Source organism: Rattus norvegicus, chromosome 7 (genome assembly GCF_021556685.1).
Source record: "Rattus norvegicus strain SHRSP/BbbUtx chromosome 7, alternate assembly SHRSP_T2T, whole genome shotgun sequence".
Taxonomy (NCBI): domain Eukaryota; kingdom Metazoa; phylum Chordata; class Mammalia; order Rodentia; family Muridae; genus Rattus; species Rattus norvegicus.
Genome location: NC_141540.1, coordinates 54,934,862 through 54,948,943, shown reverse-complemented (window position 1 = coordinate 54,948,943; position 14,082 = coordinate 54,934,862). Strand labels below are relative to the sequence as shown.

General features: G+C 37.4%; 1 protein-coding gene across 5 annotated transcripts in view; it reads left to right on the top strand.

Moving 5' to 3' along the window:
* The window catches only part of Nav3 (neuron navigator 3), a 330,800-nt gene that overhangs the window by 153,269 nt on the left and 163,449 nt on the right, over window positions 1-14,082 (top strand). For all 5 annotated transcript variants that reach the window (NM_001439506.1, XM_087557238.1, XM_087557237.1 and 2 more), the window contains 1 exon segment: window positions 11,715-11,830. In NM_001439506.1, the coding sequence (NP_001426435.1) occupies window positions 11,715-11,830 (116 nt within the window).

Below are 14,082 nucleotides of genomic sequence, written 5' to 3'. Positions count from 1 at the left end.
GTTTTCTCTGTGAATCCCTGACTGTCCTGGAACTCACTGCACAGATCAGGCTGGGATTGATGGTGTATGGGACCACACCCAGCGTGATTCAGTACTCTCAATCTTCATCAACATTTGAGATAACTCTGTATTACAATTTCATAATTGAGATATGCATTCTAAACTGTATTCCTCAAATACTCAATGATAGATTATATCTGAAAATATATACATACTACTATACAATTACCAAAGTAGCCTATTTTCACTCCACATTGCTACTGAATTTATCTGTATAAAGCCCAGAGCTCTTTAGTGGTAATTCCTCAATATTTAAAATTGAGACCTAAAATTAAATACAATTACTACATATATGATCACTTTGCATGTGAAATGATTAAAGATAGCTAACTAAGGAGTTGGGAATTTAGCTCAGTGGTAGAGCGCTTGCCTAGCAAGCGCAAGGCCCTGGGTTCAGTCCCCAGCTCCGAAAAAAAAAAAAAAGAAAGAAAAAATATTTTAAAAAAAGATAGCTAACTAACATGCTTTCGCACACATAGTTACCATTTGTGTCATGAGCATACTTCATCCTACCTCTATGAAATTTGCATGCGTTCCATTATTACCACATGGAGTCACCATCTTGTACTAAACCTCAGGTCTCCTGAGCTTATTTCTCCTATTGAAGACAAATTTTGCATCCCTGAACAATATTTCCCAAAACCATCCCTGTCACTACTATATGACTACTCTCTAGTTGTCTGAGATCAGCCCTGTCCCCTTTTTTACATCTCAAATGCAGGAAAGAAAATGGCTTACGTGTCACACCTTCTTGTCCTCCAGATAACATCCCTTATATATCAAATGACAGGCTTTCTCCTCTTTTGTATTTGACTAATATTCCATTGGGGTTGTGTACAACTCTGACAAAGGAACACAGCTTAGCTGGTAGTGCTTGTTGGTCTGCCATGAAACCCAAACAGATTCTCCGTACACTTTGAATCTTTCATTTCTCCCTGTAAATTAAAATTTACAGATGCATGGTGTTATGGCCTACTGGCTAGGAACACAGAGAGCAGACACAGTCTTGCATGACTGTTGTTTAGAAACATGACCAAACATACCTGAGACCATGGCTCTTAGAGCCGTATTGGTTGCTGCCAATGGTTAGTCATGTGGCTTCTATTAACAGACTTAAGGATTTTGAACTTGAGTTTTCTAGTCTGTAAAACGGAGATGAAATAATGGAAGCCACCTCATGTGACTCTATTCAAGATATGTTTGATATTTATGCTATGTTTTCATGTGTTACACGGCCTTCTACAAATCTTTCTGATGGAGGCTAGCTGTTTTAAGAGATTAAAGGAAACAATCCCATGTGAAACCATCACCATTAACGGCAAAGATTACACTTAGGATATTGTCAATAATATAAAATAGTTAAATAAAAAGAACAGAACACTATATATATATATATATATATATATGACAGAACTATGAAACATTATCACAAAATTTTATAAATAATAAATAATAAAATTATATCCTCTGAAGACAATGTTTTAAATACTTGCACTTTCCTCCTTATATTCCTGACTCATGACATTTTGAATGTAGACCTCCATGTCCTTTCTCATTCTAACCATTCCTATTTATGTAAGAATCCTCCTTGAAATCCTTGGACATGGTTTATAGGAGTTGTTAATTTTAGATATGATAATACTTGTGATTTATGACTTTATAATGGCAGTATCATCTTTTAAAATATCATCTGTAAGATGCTTGCATACTGACATTGCCCATGTTACAAGATTGATATCCATTTCCTGACATAAACCTCACCACAAACCCATTAATATGTGACAGTAGCCCTATTTATTAGGAATGGAGGAGCAGCGATTTAAATTCTGAAAAGTAATGATCTCAGAAATTCACAGAGCCTGCAAAATTTACCTCTGAAACTGATTCTGACTGACTGCACACATCTTATGTTCAGCGAGCCTGAACGTGAGGACACGTTCTCCTCTGCTTGTCAGTTCTTTCTCAACGTGGAAAGAATGAGTACTATTACCAAGCAATTCATACTGGAAAATGTCAGCAATACATCTGCAGATTTCTCAATCACTTGGAGATGGGGCATGGTAGTGAATACCTGTGGATCTCAACACTTAAGTGGGAAGTTGGGGGAACTGAATGATTGAGACCAGCCTAGAAGAAAGTCTACACCTCAAAATACCATTTATCATAAAAAACTGTGGACTTTTTAACTAGTATAAATTGACATAATATATACTTTTTACATGAATGAAAATTACAAATACATAATATGTACATACTTAAGTAACCTACATGGAATTGGAAAATTATTGGGATGAGGGTGATTTATTTCCCTTTTACCTCCCTAATGTAGGCTTTCCTTACTGTCTGAGTTAGATTAATATTGCTATGATAAAACTTAACGACCAAAAACAATTAGGAAGGGGAGGGTTCATTTCGTGTTTCATTTCCAGGTAATAGTCTCTCCCTGAAAAAGTCAGAACAAGGGGTCAAGGAAGGTAGAGATCTACAGGCAGTAACTGAAGCACAAACCATGAAGGGACACTCCTTACTGAATAGCTCTTCATACCTTGCTTAGCCTGGTTTCTCAAACAACTCAGAACCATCTGCCCATAAGTGGTACTTTCCCCATGTGATGGGCCCTTCCAAGTCAGTCATTAAAAGGAGCAAAGGAATAAATTCTGAAGTGCCACATACATTCTACTAATTAAAGTAGCCAAGGAGATTCTCATCAAAATTCATGCCCATATGGTTGGAGGACAGAAGGAAACAAATAAGAAGAAAAATCAATATCTTGTACTTTTAACCACTCCCTCCCAGGTTATCTAAGTTTTAGCTAGTCCTACCAATTCTCTCAAAACATAACCCAAGTCAACCATTTCTTCCTATTTCTACTTACCAATTCTCACCAAATTTCCAGTGAGCCTCTCCACTTTTACTTCAGGGCCCTTTGCAGTCACACCATACATACTGCCAATTTTTGAACTTTTGCATATATAACTTAGATAGAGAGATCTCTGATTTAGGATGGTTTACCTCAAAATTTTTTGTCATGAATATAATGGAAAAGTGATGTGCCATCCAACACGAACTGCACTTTTTGCGGTTCAGACCTTAATCCTTTTGTGAGCTAGGGATGTGCAATAGGATATTCTCAATGAAACTGGACAGTAGCCAGACACTGCATCTCCCAGTTAGTGATGAGATCTCCTTGGCGAACAGTAACAATGTGCAGTACACCTACAGCTCTGTATTTGATGCGCTTTGACCATGCAGTCTTCAAGTTATGGTAAGCTTTGGAAGTTGAGGAGAATCTGTATCCAATTCTGTCTTAGATAACCATTTGTTGAATCTCTCCTAAGCTTCACAAAAATCACTTTCCTCCTAGCTATCACTCAAGGTGGATTTGCATCCATTCTGCTAGCACATTGCAGTGTGGCAGACTTGCTGTAATATAGACTACCTAATCCTGCTCAAGAGCCTTCACAGACATTCTCTCTGTCGCTTGAGACTAATTTTCAGATCTATAACTCATGTCCGCTTACTGGCTATTTCTTGCAAAAACCACCATTGCCATGTACTCTGAGAATATCCACTATGTCTCTGCCAGCATTTGTATCTCCTAGTCCCCTCAGCTTCTGCTGCTGTTGGCCATTTCCTTTTGTAGGTAATTAACTAGTATGACTTCAGGGGTTTGCATATGTATTATAAGCTCATAGCAAACAATTTTTTGTCTTTTAAAGCTCACAATTTTTTTAGTACTTGAATAAAAGTCTATTGTGTATACACAGCAGAATGTTATTATCTGTGCATCAGTTCATAGACAACTACACTGGTTCCATTTCCTATCATGAGTATAGGATAAAGGAATGCAAGTGAACAAGTATCTGCATAGTAAGGTATAGAGTCTTATGTATATATGCCAAGGAGTGCTATATATGGGTCTTCTGACAGTGTCTGGGACAATGCCACACTGATTTCCATAGTGCTCATAGAGTTTTCACCCTAACCATGGTGATACAGTGTTCTTTCCCTACGACCTCATCAGCATTTGATGTTTACTTTCTTGACAGCAGCTATTCTGACTAGGGTAAGTCAATCTCCAACTATTTGTGATTTCCATTACTATGGCGATTAAATGCATTGAACATCCCAAAGCTATTTCTTAGCTATCTGTTTTCTTCATTGAAGAACTTTCTTCTCAGTTCTGTATCCCTTTGTTTTGTTGTTGTTTGTGGTTTTGTTTTTGATTGAGAAGTTTTTTCTTATGTTTCATATTTTTGGTCCCTTGGATATTCTAGAAATTAATTTGCAGGATATAAGGCTGTCAGAGACACTTTGCCATTCTCAAGGGAGATAGTAATAGGGGTAAAAAAAGACCAGCATTTATATATATATATTTACATATATGTATATATATACATATATGTATACATATATACATACATATAAATAATTTTCAAAGAATAGAAATAAATGTTTAGTAGAAGCATGTAAGATAGGCTGGTCTCATACTTCATTCACCAACCGTTGTCTCAAATGTAGTAGACAAGAGACAGACTAATTTTGCTATATGATTCAGCAAGGAATGAAAAAAAATCCCTACAATTCAGCCTGAAAAACCTCACAGAAAGTAGAAAACTACATTTAGCTTTTGTAATCATGGAAATTCCACAATGATCTAGAGCTAGGAAGATAAGTAGAATGTCTCTATTTTCTTAGTTTCCCTTCTTGTTGCTGTGGTTTAAGCATGAAAAGGTAGCATTCCAAAGGCAACATAAGAAAGAAAGGGTTTGCCCTGGCTCACCATTCAAGTCAAAGTATACGGAGCTTTTTGTAGAATCCAAACTTCAGGATAAGCAAGGGAAGTGTTCAGAGTGCATGGTTGGGTCTTTCCTCCTGAATTAACCTAATCCAGATACCTCTTGACGAGCACGCCAAGAATCCCATCTCCAGGTGGTTCTCAATCTCATTGAGTTGGCAATTGAGAGTAGTCATCAAAAATCCACCCTTGGAAGACATGGCGCCCAAGCATGTCACTGGAACTCAAACGTTCCACACCTTGTCTCCACAGTCTCACCTTCAACTCACCTTGCAAAGTACCATCCAACCAATTAATCGTCCCCACAGCCTTGACAAATTTCAGTCATGCAAAAGTACAAAGTCTACATCTCACCCGAGACTCAAGACAATATATTCCATGTGGTTTCCTATAAGATAAACAGTGACAGCAAACCAGCTGCATGCTGCCCACCTTCAAAGAGGCACAGTACGCATCCCTATTCTGAGAATGGAAGGATCGGTCCATAGCAAGGTGTGAGGAGAACTAAATAAAACCAAAGTCTAGCAGAGAGGGTATCAAATCCTTTAGTTCTAGGTCTGGCACCGTGGGCTCATGATGAAATTTTCTGAAGATTAAATAGTTTTAAGTAGCCACGTACTTCAGCTTTGTTCCTTGTGATACACACACCTCTGCCCCGTGACTGCAACTTCCATTGGCAGATATCCTATGATGTGGACACATACAGTATTTTCAGTCAGACTGCAACTAAAGCGACTTAAGCGTTACCTTCATAGTTTCACACAATGACCTGAAATCACCCTCCTGGAAGGGATCAAACTCCACATTGCCTGTCTTCAGCTGCTCTTGTAAACTGTGAAGTAGGACTCTATGAGACAATCAGTCTTATATCCCCAATGCCTGCAATACTAATACCATGTGGATAAGGTTGCTAAGTTATGCTTCCAGCCAATTATGTACCCTGGACTCTGTGGACCACAGGTGTAATACCTCCTGTCCTCACACTGGGAGACTTTCCCTAGTTGCTTTTGGGAATCAGGGGACTCCTTCAGTGTAGACCTTCTTTTCCCACTTCAAATGCTCCTGCATTCTCCAGGGTTGGGTATGGTTTTGACTTCAGGAACCTTTTCTGTTGTCTCATTACATCTGGGGAAGTTGTTTGCCAGTGGTATTGGTGTCTTCAATTGTTACAGCCTCTTAGCACCAGCCCAAATATGTTCTCTTTTTAAAGTTTCCTGTGCCAAAACCTTTAGTCCATTACTTTAAACTTCACTTAAGTTTCAGGTCATGGGCAAACAAAACCATGTCTTTGTGCAAAAAAATATTGTAAGAATGTCCACTAATCTAGTTCCTGATACTGTCCTTCTTTTCCTCAAAAAACCAGTGCTTCCCAACCTTCTTTACTAGTGTGTGTGCTCCTGAACTGAGCCTGGGTATCAAACTTCTTTATGCTGTGGCCCTTCACATACAGTTCCTCATTTTGTGGTGTCCCCCAATCATAAAATTATTTTGGTGCTGCTTTATAACTGTAATTTTGCTACTGTTATGAATTTAAATGTAATTATCTTATATGAGACCCCAAGAGGTCACGACTGACAAGTTAAGGGCCACTGCTCTAAAACCTTATGGATTAGACCACCACTGTCTCTATCTGTTAATGTCCTGGGTAAATTGTTGTCTCTTCTCCTTGTCCCAGTTACTGTGCTATTGGTGAGAGAAGACATCATGTCTTAGGAAATTATTATTATTATTATTATTATTATTATTATTATTATTATTATCATCTACCACGACTGGGGTTTCATAGTCTACTTTAAACATCTAAAATCTGTCTTTTCTATCTGTCATGTTTTGTTTATTCCTTTTGAATGTATTACTTCATACCTATGTCTCCATATTTCCAGCATTATGTTAAAAAAAATAGTTCAACTAGTTAATTCAGGAGAAATGAGACTTGATTATGAGTCACAAGAAACAAATGAAAGCAACGGTTAGCCTTTTTCATCAAATGTTTTAAACTCTACATTCTTTACTTTTTCTCCATTTATATTAAATACCGATAAAGCGATGTGTGGAATATAATGCAGGCTCATATAAACAAAGGAGTTGAGGTAGGGCCTACCTGAACATTCTTCAAAGAGAAAACGATCCCTTAGACTAGCAGGTAAAATGTGACTAATGAAGAAACAAAAATCATCGAGTATTGTAAATCTACTTATTAAGTATGAGTTAACCATGAATTATTATTTTAAGCATTTTTCCTTTTGATGTAAATTAGTACCACTTTTGAAACAGCATCATAGATGTTAGATGAAATTTGGGTTGTAAGTTTTTATGCAGTCCAGATTCCCCTAGGAAGTTACATGAGAAATTGTCATGTGAATGCGCTGGATTCTGAAAGGTGGTGAATGCAGATCACTGGTCTCTAAAGTGCTCACACTGCGGAAGCTCGGGTTATTTGTTGAACAATGAATTGTGTAGGAGGAGCTCTCAGTTTATGAGGATTGAAATGTGGAGCGCATAACCGTCTTCCAGAGAGAGCTTTGTGCATCCTTGGCCATTCACTGCTGTGTGATCCACAGTTGTTGATTTGTGGGAATGGGGCATAATTGGTCATCAGCACACACTAAAGACTATTGAATGTTTATCTTGCGAGCCTGTCTTTTGCTAGACTTGATACATTTTTGTGCATTGGGGAGTAGTCTAAATGCCCTCACTCGGCAGGGTTATAAAGATGAAATACAGACCTGCTACTGGAAGATGGACTCTTGTATTGAACCCTGCTGTAAGTTCACATTTTCTAAGCATAGAAGGGTACGGCCAACCTTTCTTGTATTGGCTTTTGAATTTTGCTTTCAGGCAATCTGGAAAAAAAATTAAATTTGTAGGAAACTTAACGTAATGTTGTCAATTCCCTCTCTCTCTCTCTCTCTCTCTCTCTCTCTCTCTGTGTGTGTGTGTGTGTGTGTGTGTGTGTTGTGTTGTACTTAAAATACACGAAAAGGTGTTTTTTTTATTAATTGTCCCCAAAACACCATTTTAAGCAATTTAAAATTAATGTTCCACACACCAGTCATGTCTTCCTAGGAGCCTGTTCTACAGTCTTTCCTTGACTTCTCCAGTATTGATATTTTAAAGGCCAATTTTCAATTTTTTCCTTTACTGGCTCTATCTGATATTTACCCATCATTAGACAAATGGGTTTATTTTCCTTCAGTGGCAGACAAATAAAGCTATGCTCATCCCATGGCTTAATCTACAGGTAATATATGATTACTTATATTTGCTATTCTTCTGGTATAAGATATGTTGTCTTCTTTAAGATAATATTCCCTGTAGTTTTCTATTTTAAAATTAATTTCATTTACATTTAATAAACATTTGTGGAGTAAGATATTTTGAAACTTTTGTAAAAGAAAACGCTATTATTAATTTTCATCATCTCAAAGCTTTCAGCATCCTTTGAAGTCTCATGGCTGAATTAAAATTATATTCTAATAATGACAAATAAAGCCCTAGAGTTCGTTTGACTCATCTTGTGTATTCCCTAAATTGGCTTCATCTGTTATTCAGGGAGCCCTGGTTTCTTTTCATGGAGAATTATATTTAAAACCATGTTACTGCTTCTAGGTTTCCTAAGCGGTCAAAAGTAACTTATCTGGATATAAATATATATATGCTTTTACGTCACAAATTATGCACTGTTGTATTTAGGTCAATATAAAAGTACTCTTTTACAAAAGTTAAAATCTGATAGTACAGTACCTAATATGAGTTATCAAATTGCTTAAGTGGCCAGTAAAGTGTAACATTTAGAATACATCAGTTGGCACCATTGCATTCAATGATGTCCCTTTTAGACTGATCTATTAGCAAAGGGAATTGAAATACAATCAGAGTGTCTAGTAAGGACTAATAGAGTCGGATTCTATTTCATGGGTTATGAGTGCGGTAAAATTGTCAGAGTAGTAATTGATAGGTCACCATTTACAGGTAGTCTAGTTTGGGCATTGGTTAAACATACACAAAGTCAAACGTACATGGTCACAATGCTCAGACAGCTGGAAACTAAAATTTGTTTGCCTGTAAACCCCCACCTTGCAGAATTGGAGTAAAGTTGAGTGTTGTTACATAAATATTACGCTAGACCAATATTTGTCACGTAGAAAATACATAAAAATGGACTTTCCGTTTTGCGGTAATCATTGTGGAGATTTAGATTTATTAGTTCTACTACTTCCAGTAATATCCTGTAGACCTGGAAAACTAGGACCGTGTATAAAGTAAACAGTGTTTCCAAGCCATAGTTTCAGTAGGTACATGTAATGTGCACTTCTGTCATGTCACTCTGTGTGGATCAGAGAGGGAGACTCTCCAATACTAACTATGTCAAAGTGTTCCTGTGAAATTTTGAAATCTTTATAAATAGTTTCATGATAAGACCCAAGTGTTTTTATTACACTGACATATACTAATCCCAAGAATAGAGACCATTCTGAAATTGTCAAGAACCTTGGCTACTTACTTTGATTGCAAAAGGCAAAACTTTAGTAATTAGTGTGGATTACATCCTGCTGGATCACAACAAAATCTAACTCCAGTTCTATTGTAAATAGAGAGAGGACTATTTGTCATTTTGGAACAGAGATGTCTGAGCTGACCCACTTCTAAAAATACACCAAGGAGACCTTCTAAGTTCTTTTGAAAATGAGGTGGAGCTCAGTGTCTTATAGTCTTTTTAGCAATTAATCTGTTTCCATATGATGACTTCTGTAAATGATTCACAAGGAGAATACCAGGGCAGAGCCAACCAGGAGGTAGGACATAAACAATATACTCCTGTGCCTTAAACGAAAAAGATACCAAAAGGTAATCAACTAGAAGTATGCACTCCCACACTAGTATGATCAAATGGAAATTCTGAGGTAAAATGGAGCAAATAGAAATGTGAAGGCTCTTTGTAAGTGTCTCAGATAAGGGACAATAGAGGTATAGCCAACAGGGCTGACTCATCAGTTCACGGTGTGAGGAAAGCAGCTACAGTCATCGGCTCAGACATGCTTTTTAAGATCTGTTTTTGGGTAGAAAAAAATCTTTGCTTTCATGACATTCTAAATATTTTCATGTTCCATTTAGACTTTCCCAGTGTGACACCGAATTTTATAAGTATTACTATCACACCTTCTGCGTCCCATGACAGCTGCTGTGTTGATCTAACAGGAAACAACTAGCATTGGGCTTTAGCCAGTCATTTCAGCAAACACCTAAGGTAACTCAGCTTCTGGGACACAAGTCCCTGAATAGTGAACCTGCAGGAATTTTAAGCCAGTCTTGAGTTGAAGCCAGCTTGTCTAATCGGGGGTTTGTTAGACAGTGCTTGGACAGTGCCGGGCAGCTTTCTTCAATGACTTTAGTGTACTTCACTCTCACTATTTAAATTTGTTCAACATAGAATAAGAGGCCCTAGAGAACACGAAAGGACTTCTCCTTCTTATTCATCTAACCATGATGGTCCCCTAATTCAGCTATATTGGCTGGCCATTGAGCTCCAGTGATCTGCCTACCTCTGCCTTCTTTACTCTGAGATTGTAGACATATAACTTCATCTAGATATTGATGTGGATGCTGGGGATACAAACACAGGTCAGGGTTGTGTGGCCAGCACTTTGCAGACTGAGCCATCTCTCCATGTATTCCTTCTTCTCTGTTCTTTTCTTCTCCATCTTCCTACTATCCTCTGCCAGGCTCACCATATATCCCAGCTCAGCTTTAGACACTTGGTGCTCTTGTCTCTGCCTTTGTAGTACTGAGATAGCCGACCTCACCTGCAAGGTGTAGCATAAATGTGAGGTAGTTCTAATAGCAACATTCACATTTTATTTTTCTCAAAACTACGATTTAGGATAATAGCCATAGATTAGTTAAAACATGACTCAGAAGTATACTGGCATTTTATTTCATAGACAAGCATTTCTATAGGTGTCCTTAAGCTAAGATATAATTACAGATGACTTGCTACACATTAGTTCTCAGGGCTGTAAATGGAATTTTAAGTAAGGCAAATGGAGTCTCTGAAAAGCACATAGCCCAGCAGCTCACAGTGTTGTGCCAGCTTGAATCCTGTGTTTCAGTGGCTCATGTTGTGATTTACTCAAACATGAGCTTTGGAATCAAATATATGTACGATTTGTACCTGTATCAAGAGATCCCTAGAATTTTCACCTGTGTGTAGAGGAAAGAAACTGTATAAAAGGAAGACTGGAATACCAAAAGTATATGATTCCTAAGTTGACTACCTTCCATTTTATTAGACAATCCTTTATTTGTTAACTACATTTCCATGGACACTATTTGCACACAGATATAAGAGTATGGGAGATCAGTGAAAGCATTTGCTTCTGTCTAGCTTTAATGTTCCAGGAACCTTAGATCATCATAGTGAAATCTGTGCTTCACTGTCTATTTGTTATTTATTCTTTTGCATTCTATTTTAGATACATTTTGTAACATAGGCATGAAAATTGCCCCCACACCCAATGCAATCAGCTATTGATTGCAATCAACTATACAAGCTTTCAAGTGCAGATAAATCCAGGAGATCTGAATCAATACCTCACTCATATGAGAGACACATATGATATATATGACATATATATATATACATACATATATATATATGTAAAATCATACTTGGGCATATAAAGTTCCTAATTTCTCATACAGATAAATATCTGTGGAGCATCCCAGTTGCAAAAAACAAATTACTTACTTTGATGGAAAACTTGAAATGAACTGATTTCTTCTTGTGCAGAAGAATTAATTTGATGAGTCATTGGTGACCACAATTGTTTGTCTCTGTCTTCTTGGTTAACTCCAGAGCACATTCAGAAAATGAAGGCACCCTTTTACCACCTGCTGACTCCTGTACTAGCCCCACCAAAATGGATTCTTCCTATAGTAAGACAGCTAAGCAATGCCTAGAAGAGCTATCTGGTAAGTGTTTTTGGAATCTCCCCGTTTTATTAGATCACGTTGGTTGTCTGAGTTTTGCACCACTGGACTCTGTATGTTTCATGCTTCAGAGTTTCTCACACGTTTCAATGTTCTGGTTAAGACGATCTCCTTGTTACTATGAAAAGAGTAAAAACAAAATGGTGATTCTTTCAGAACCTGAAAGTGTAATTTTTTAAGGCATTTTGCTTTTCAGGAGTCTTCTATGGTTAGTAGAGTAGTCCTTAGATGCATATGGAGGCTGAAGATATATCAAAGATGTAACATTTATAACTGATGAAATCCTATCCTAGATTTAATTCCATGATGTTTACAGCATTACTCCAGTGTACATTTTGGAAAAAAATCTAGTTGGGAAGGTGTTTCGATGTATATATGTAGGTGATATAAGAAAATAGCAAATCTCCCAGGTACAGTAAGCAGAGTTTTGATTGTGGGAAAGGGGATTTGCAGCATCAGCCAAGTATTTCTTCAGTAATCCATATAAGCCTAGGGTTATGTAGCTAGCCTGTAATATAATTTTATGTATATGTTTATTATATATAATATAGTCCTACTCTCATTCATGAGGACCCAAGAAACTTCTTAGAAAACTATATTGTCATGAGTAGGAGAAAGAGTTTTTTAAGAAATTCTGTTAGACCTGCAGGTAGAGGCATGTCTGTTTTTCCAATAAATCTTTGTGTTGGCCTTCATGTGTTCACCCCTAAGTCCAGAGGCCAAAACATGAGGAACAAATTACTTTTTTGAAAATGTGTGTGTTACTTCAAGGCCTCTAAGTCATGTTTTGAGGATCAAAAAGGTAACCCCAACAGGGGAGGTTAAGAAATGTCTGTACTTTGATAGCCGTGAAATTCAGTCCAGCGAGCATGAACCCTTCTTGAAATAGCCATCACTGAATAATGAGAGTCGTGATAAAAATCACACTCCAGGAGTAACCTGTGGAATGAAAACGAGTGATCTGATGAAGCGTCTTTGATTTCTGACAGAAAATACAGCGCAGGGCCAGTGCGGAGAAGGGGGAGGGATTATGATGTGAACATAGGACTATGCTGATGGTATTTATAGACTCCAGAGGTTTCAGAGAAGTGTCAAGATGATGCTGTGTCCCTGTGTTGTGACAAACATTTTATAAAGTATGATATGAAGAATCTTTAATTACCACACTGAATGCGCATGAACATCTGCATTATGCCTATGGAGTAGAAGAAGCACTCCAACTTATAGTTGCAAGTGAATTCCAGTAGAATTTAAATTTGAATCATTGTGGGTTTCACAGAGGAGCTCCGTTTTCTAAAGCTAACCTAACACTGAGTGGTGCTGATGGACTATATAATCCATATTTAATTTTTCGAGCTTTGTATTCTGTCTGTGTTTAATCATTTTTCATATTTCTAATTAATATTTCTATTTAATGTTCTGGTATCTTAATAGAGTATTTGAAAATGAAACATAAACCAGATATTAGTATAATAATGTAAGGAAATAGTATTTTATGAAAGTAATGAGTTCTTTATATGGGTCACACATTTGGGGAAAGGAAAGAAATGGAAAATAGATGCTGAAATGAATCCAGTGCTATTACATCACTCTTATTACCATTATGTGTTTGAAATTAGCTTTACTATCTGGAATACTGTCTCTTCCTCCGGTGCAATCCATGCCATTATTTGCGATATTTTAAGGGTGCGAATAAATGGCTCTCCCAACAAGCTAGCCTTCTCCAGGGACCTTATCTCACAATCCTTCCAGAGCTACACAGTCCCATAGTCAGAGCCTCAACCTTGGCCTCATCAGGAACTATAGCTTCTCCATAACATCATTGCTGTGACTCCTGTACATCATATATATATATATATATATATATATATATGCATATATATATGTGTGTGTGTGTGTGTGTGTGTGTGTGTGTATGGCACATGCCATACACGTGGAAGCCACCAGAAGCTGAATAGGAGTTGACCCCTGCTCCTCCAGAAGAACAGCTAGTGTGCTTAACCACTGAGCCATCTTTCCAGCCCCATAAATTTTATTCTTATTGCTTGAAGTTTCCAACATTTACAGTCCTCTCCCCACTGTCCCCTGACTCCACAATGACCCTGCTAGGATTCCTGGTTTATAAACTTTATCCGTTTTTTTTGTTTGTTTGTTTGTTTTTTGTCACTTTCAAAAGGCCTATGCCTTCTTTCCTTCTTAGTCAGCTCAGTCCTTGTAACTGGAAGTTACTTCTT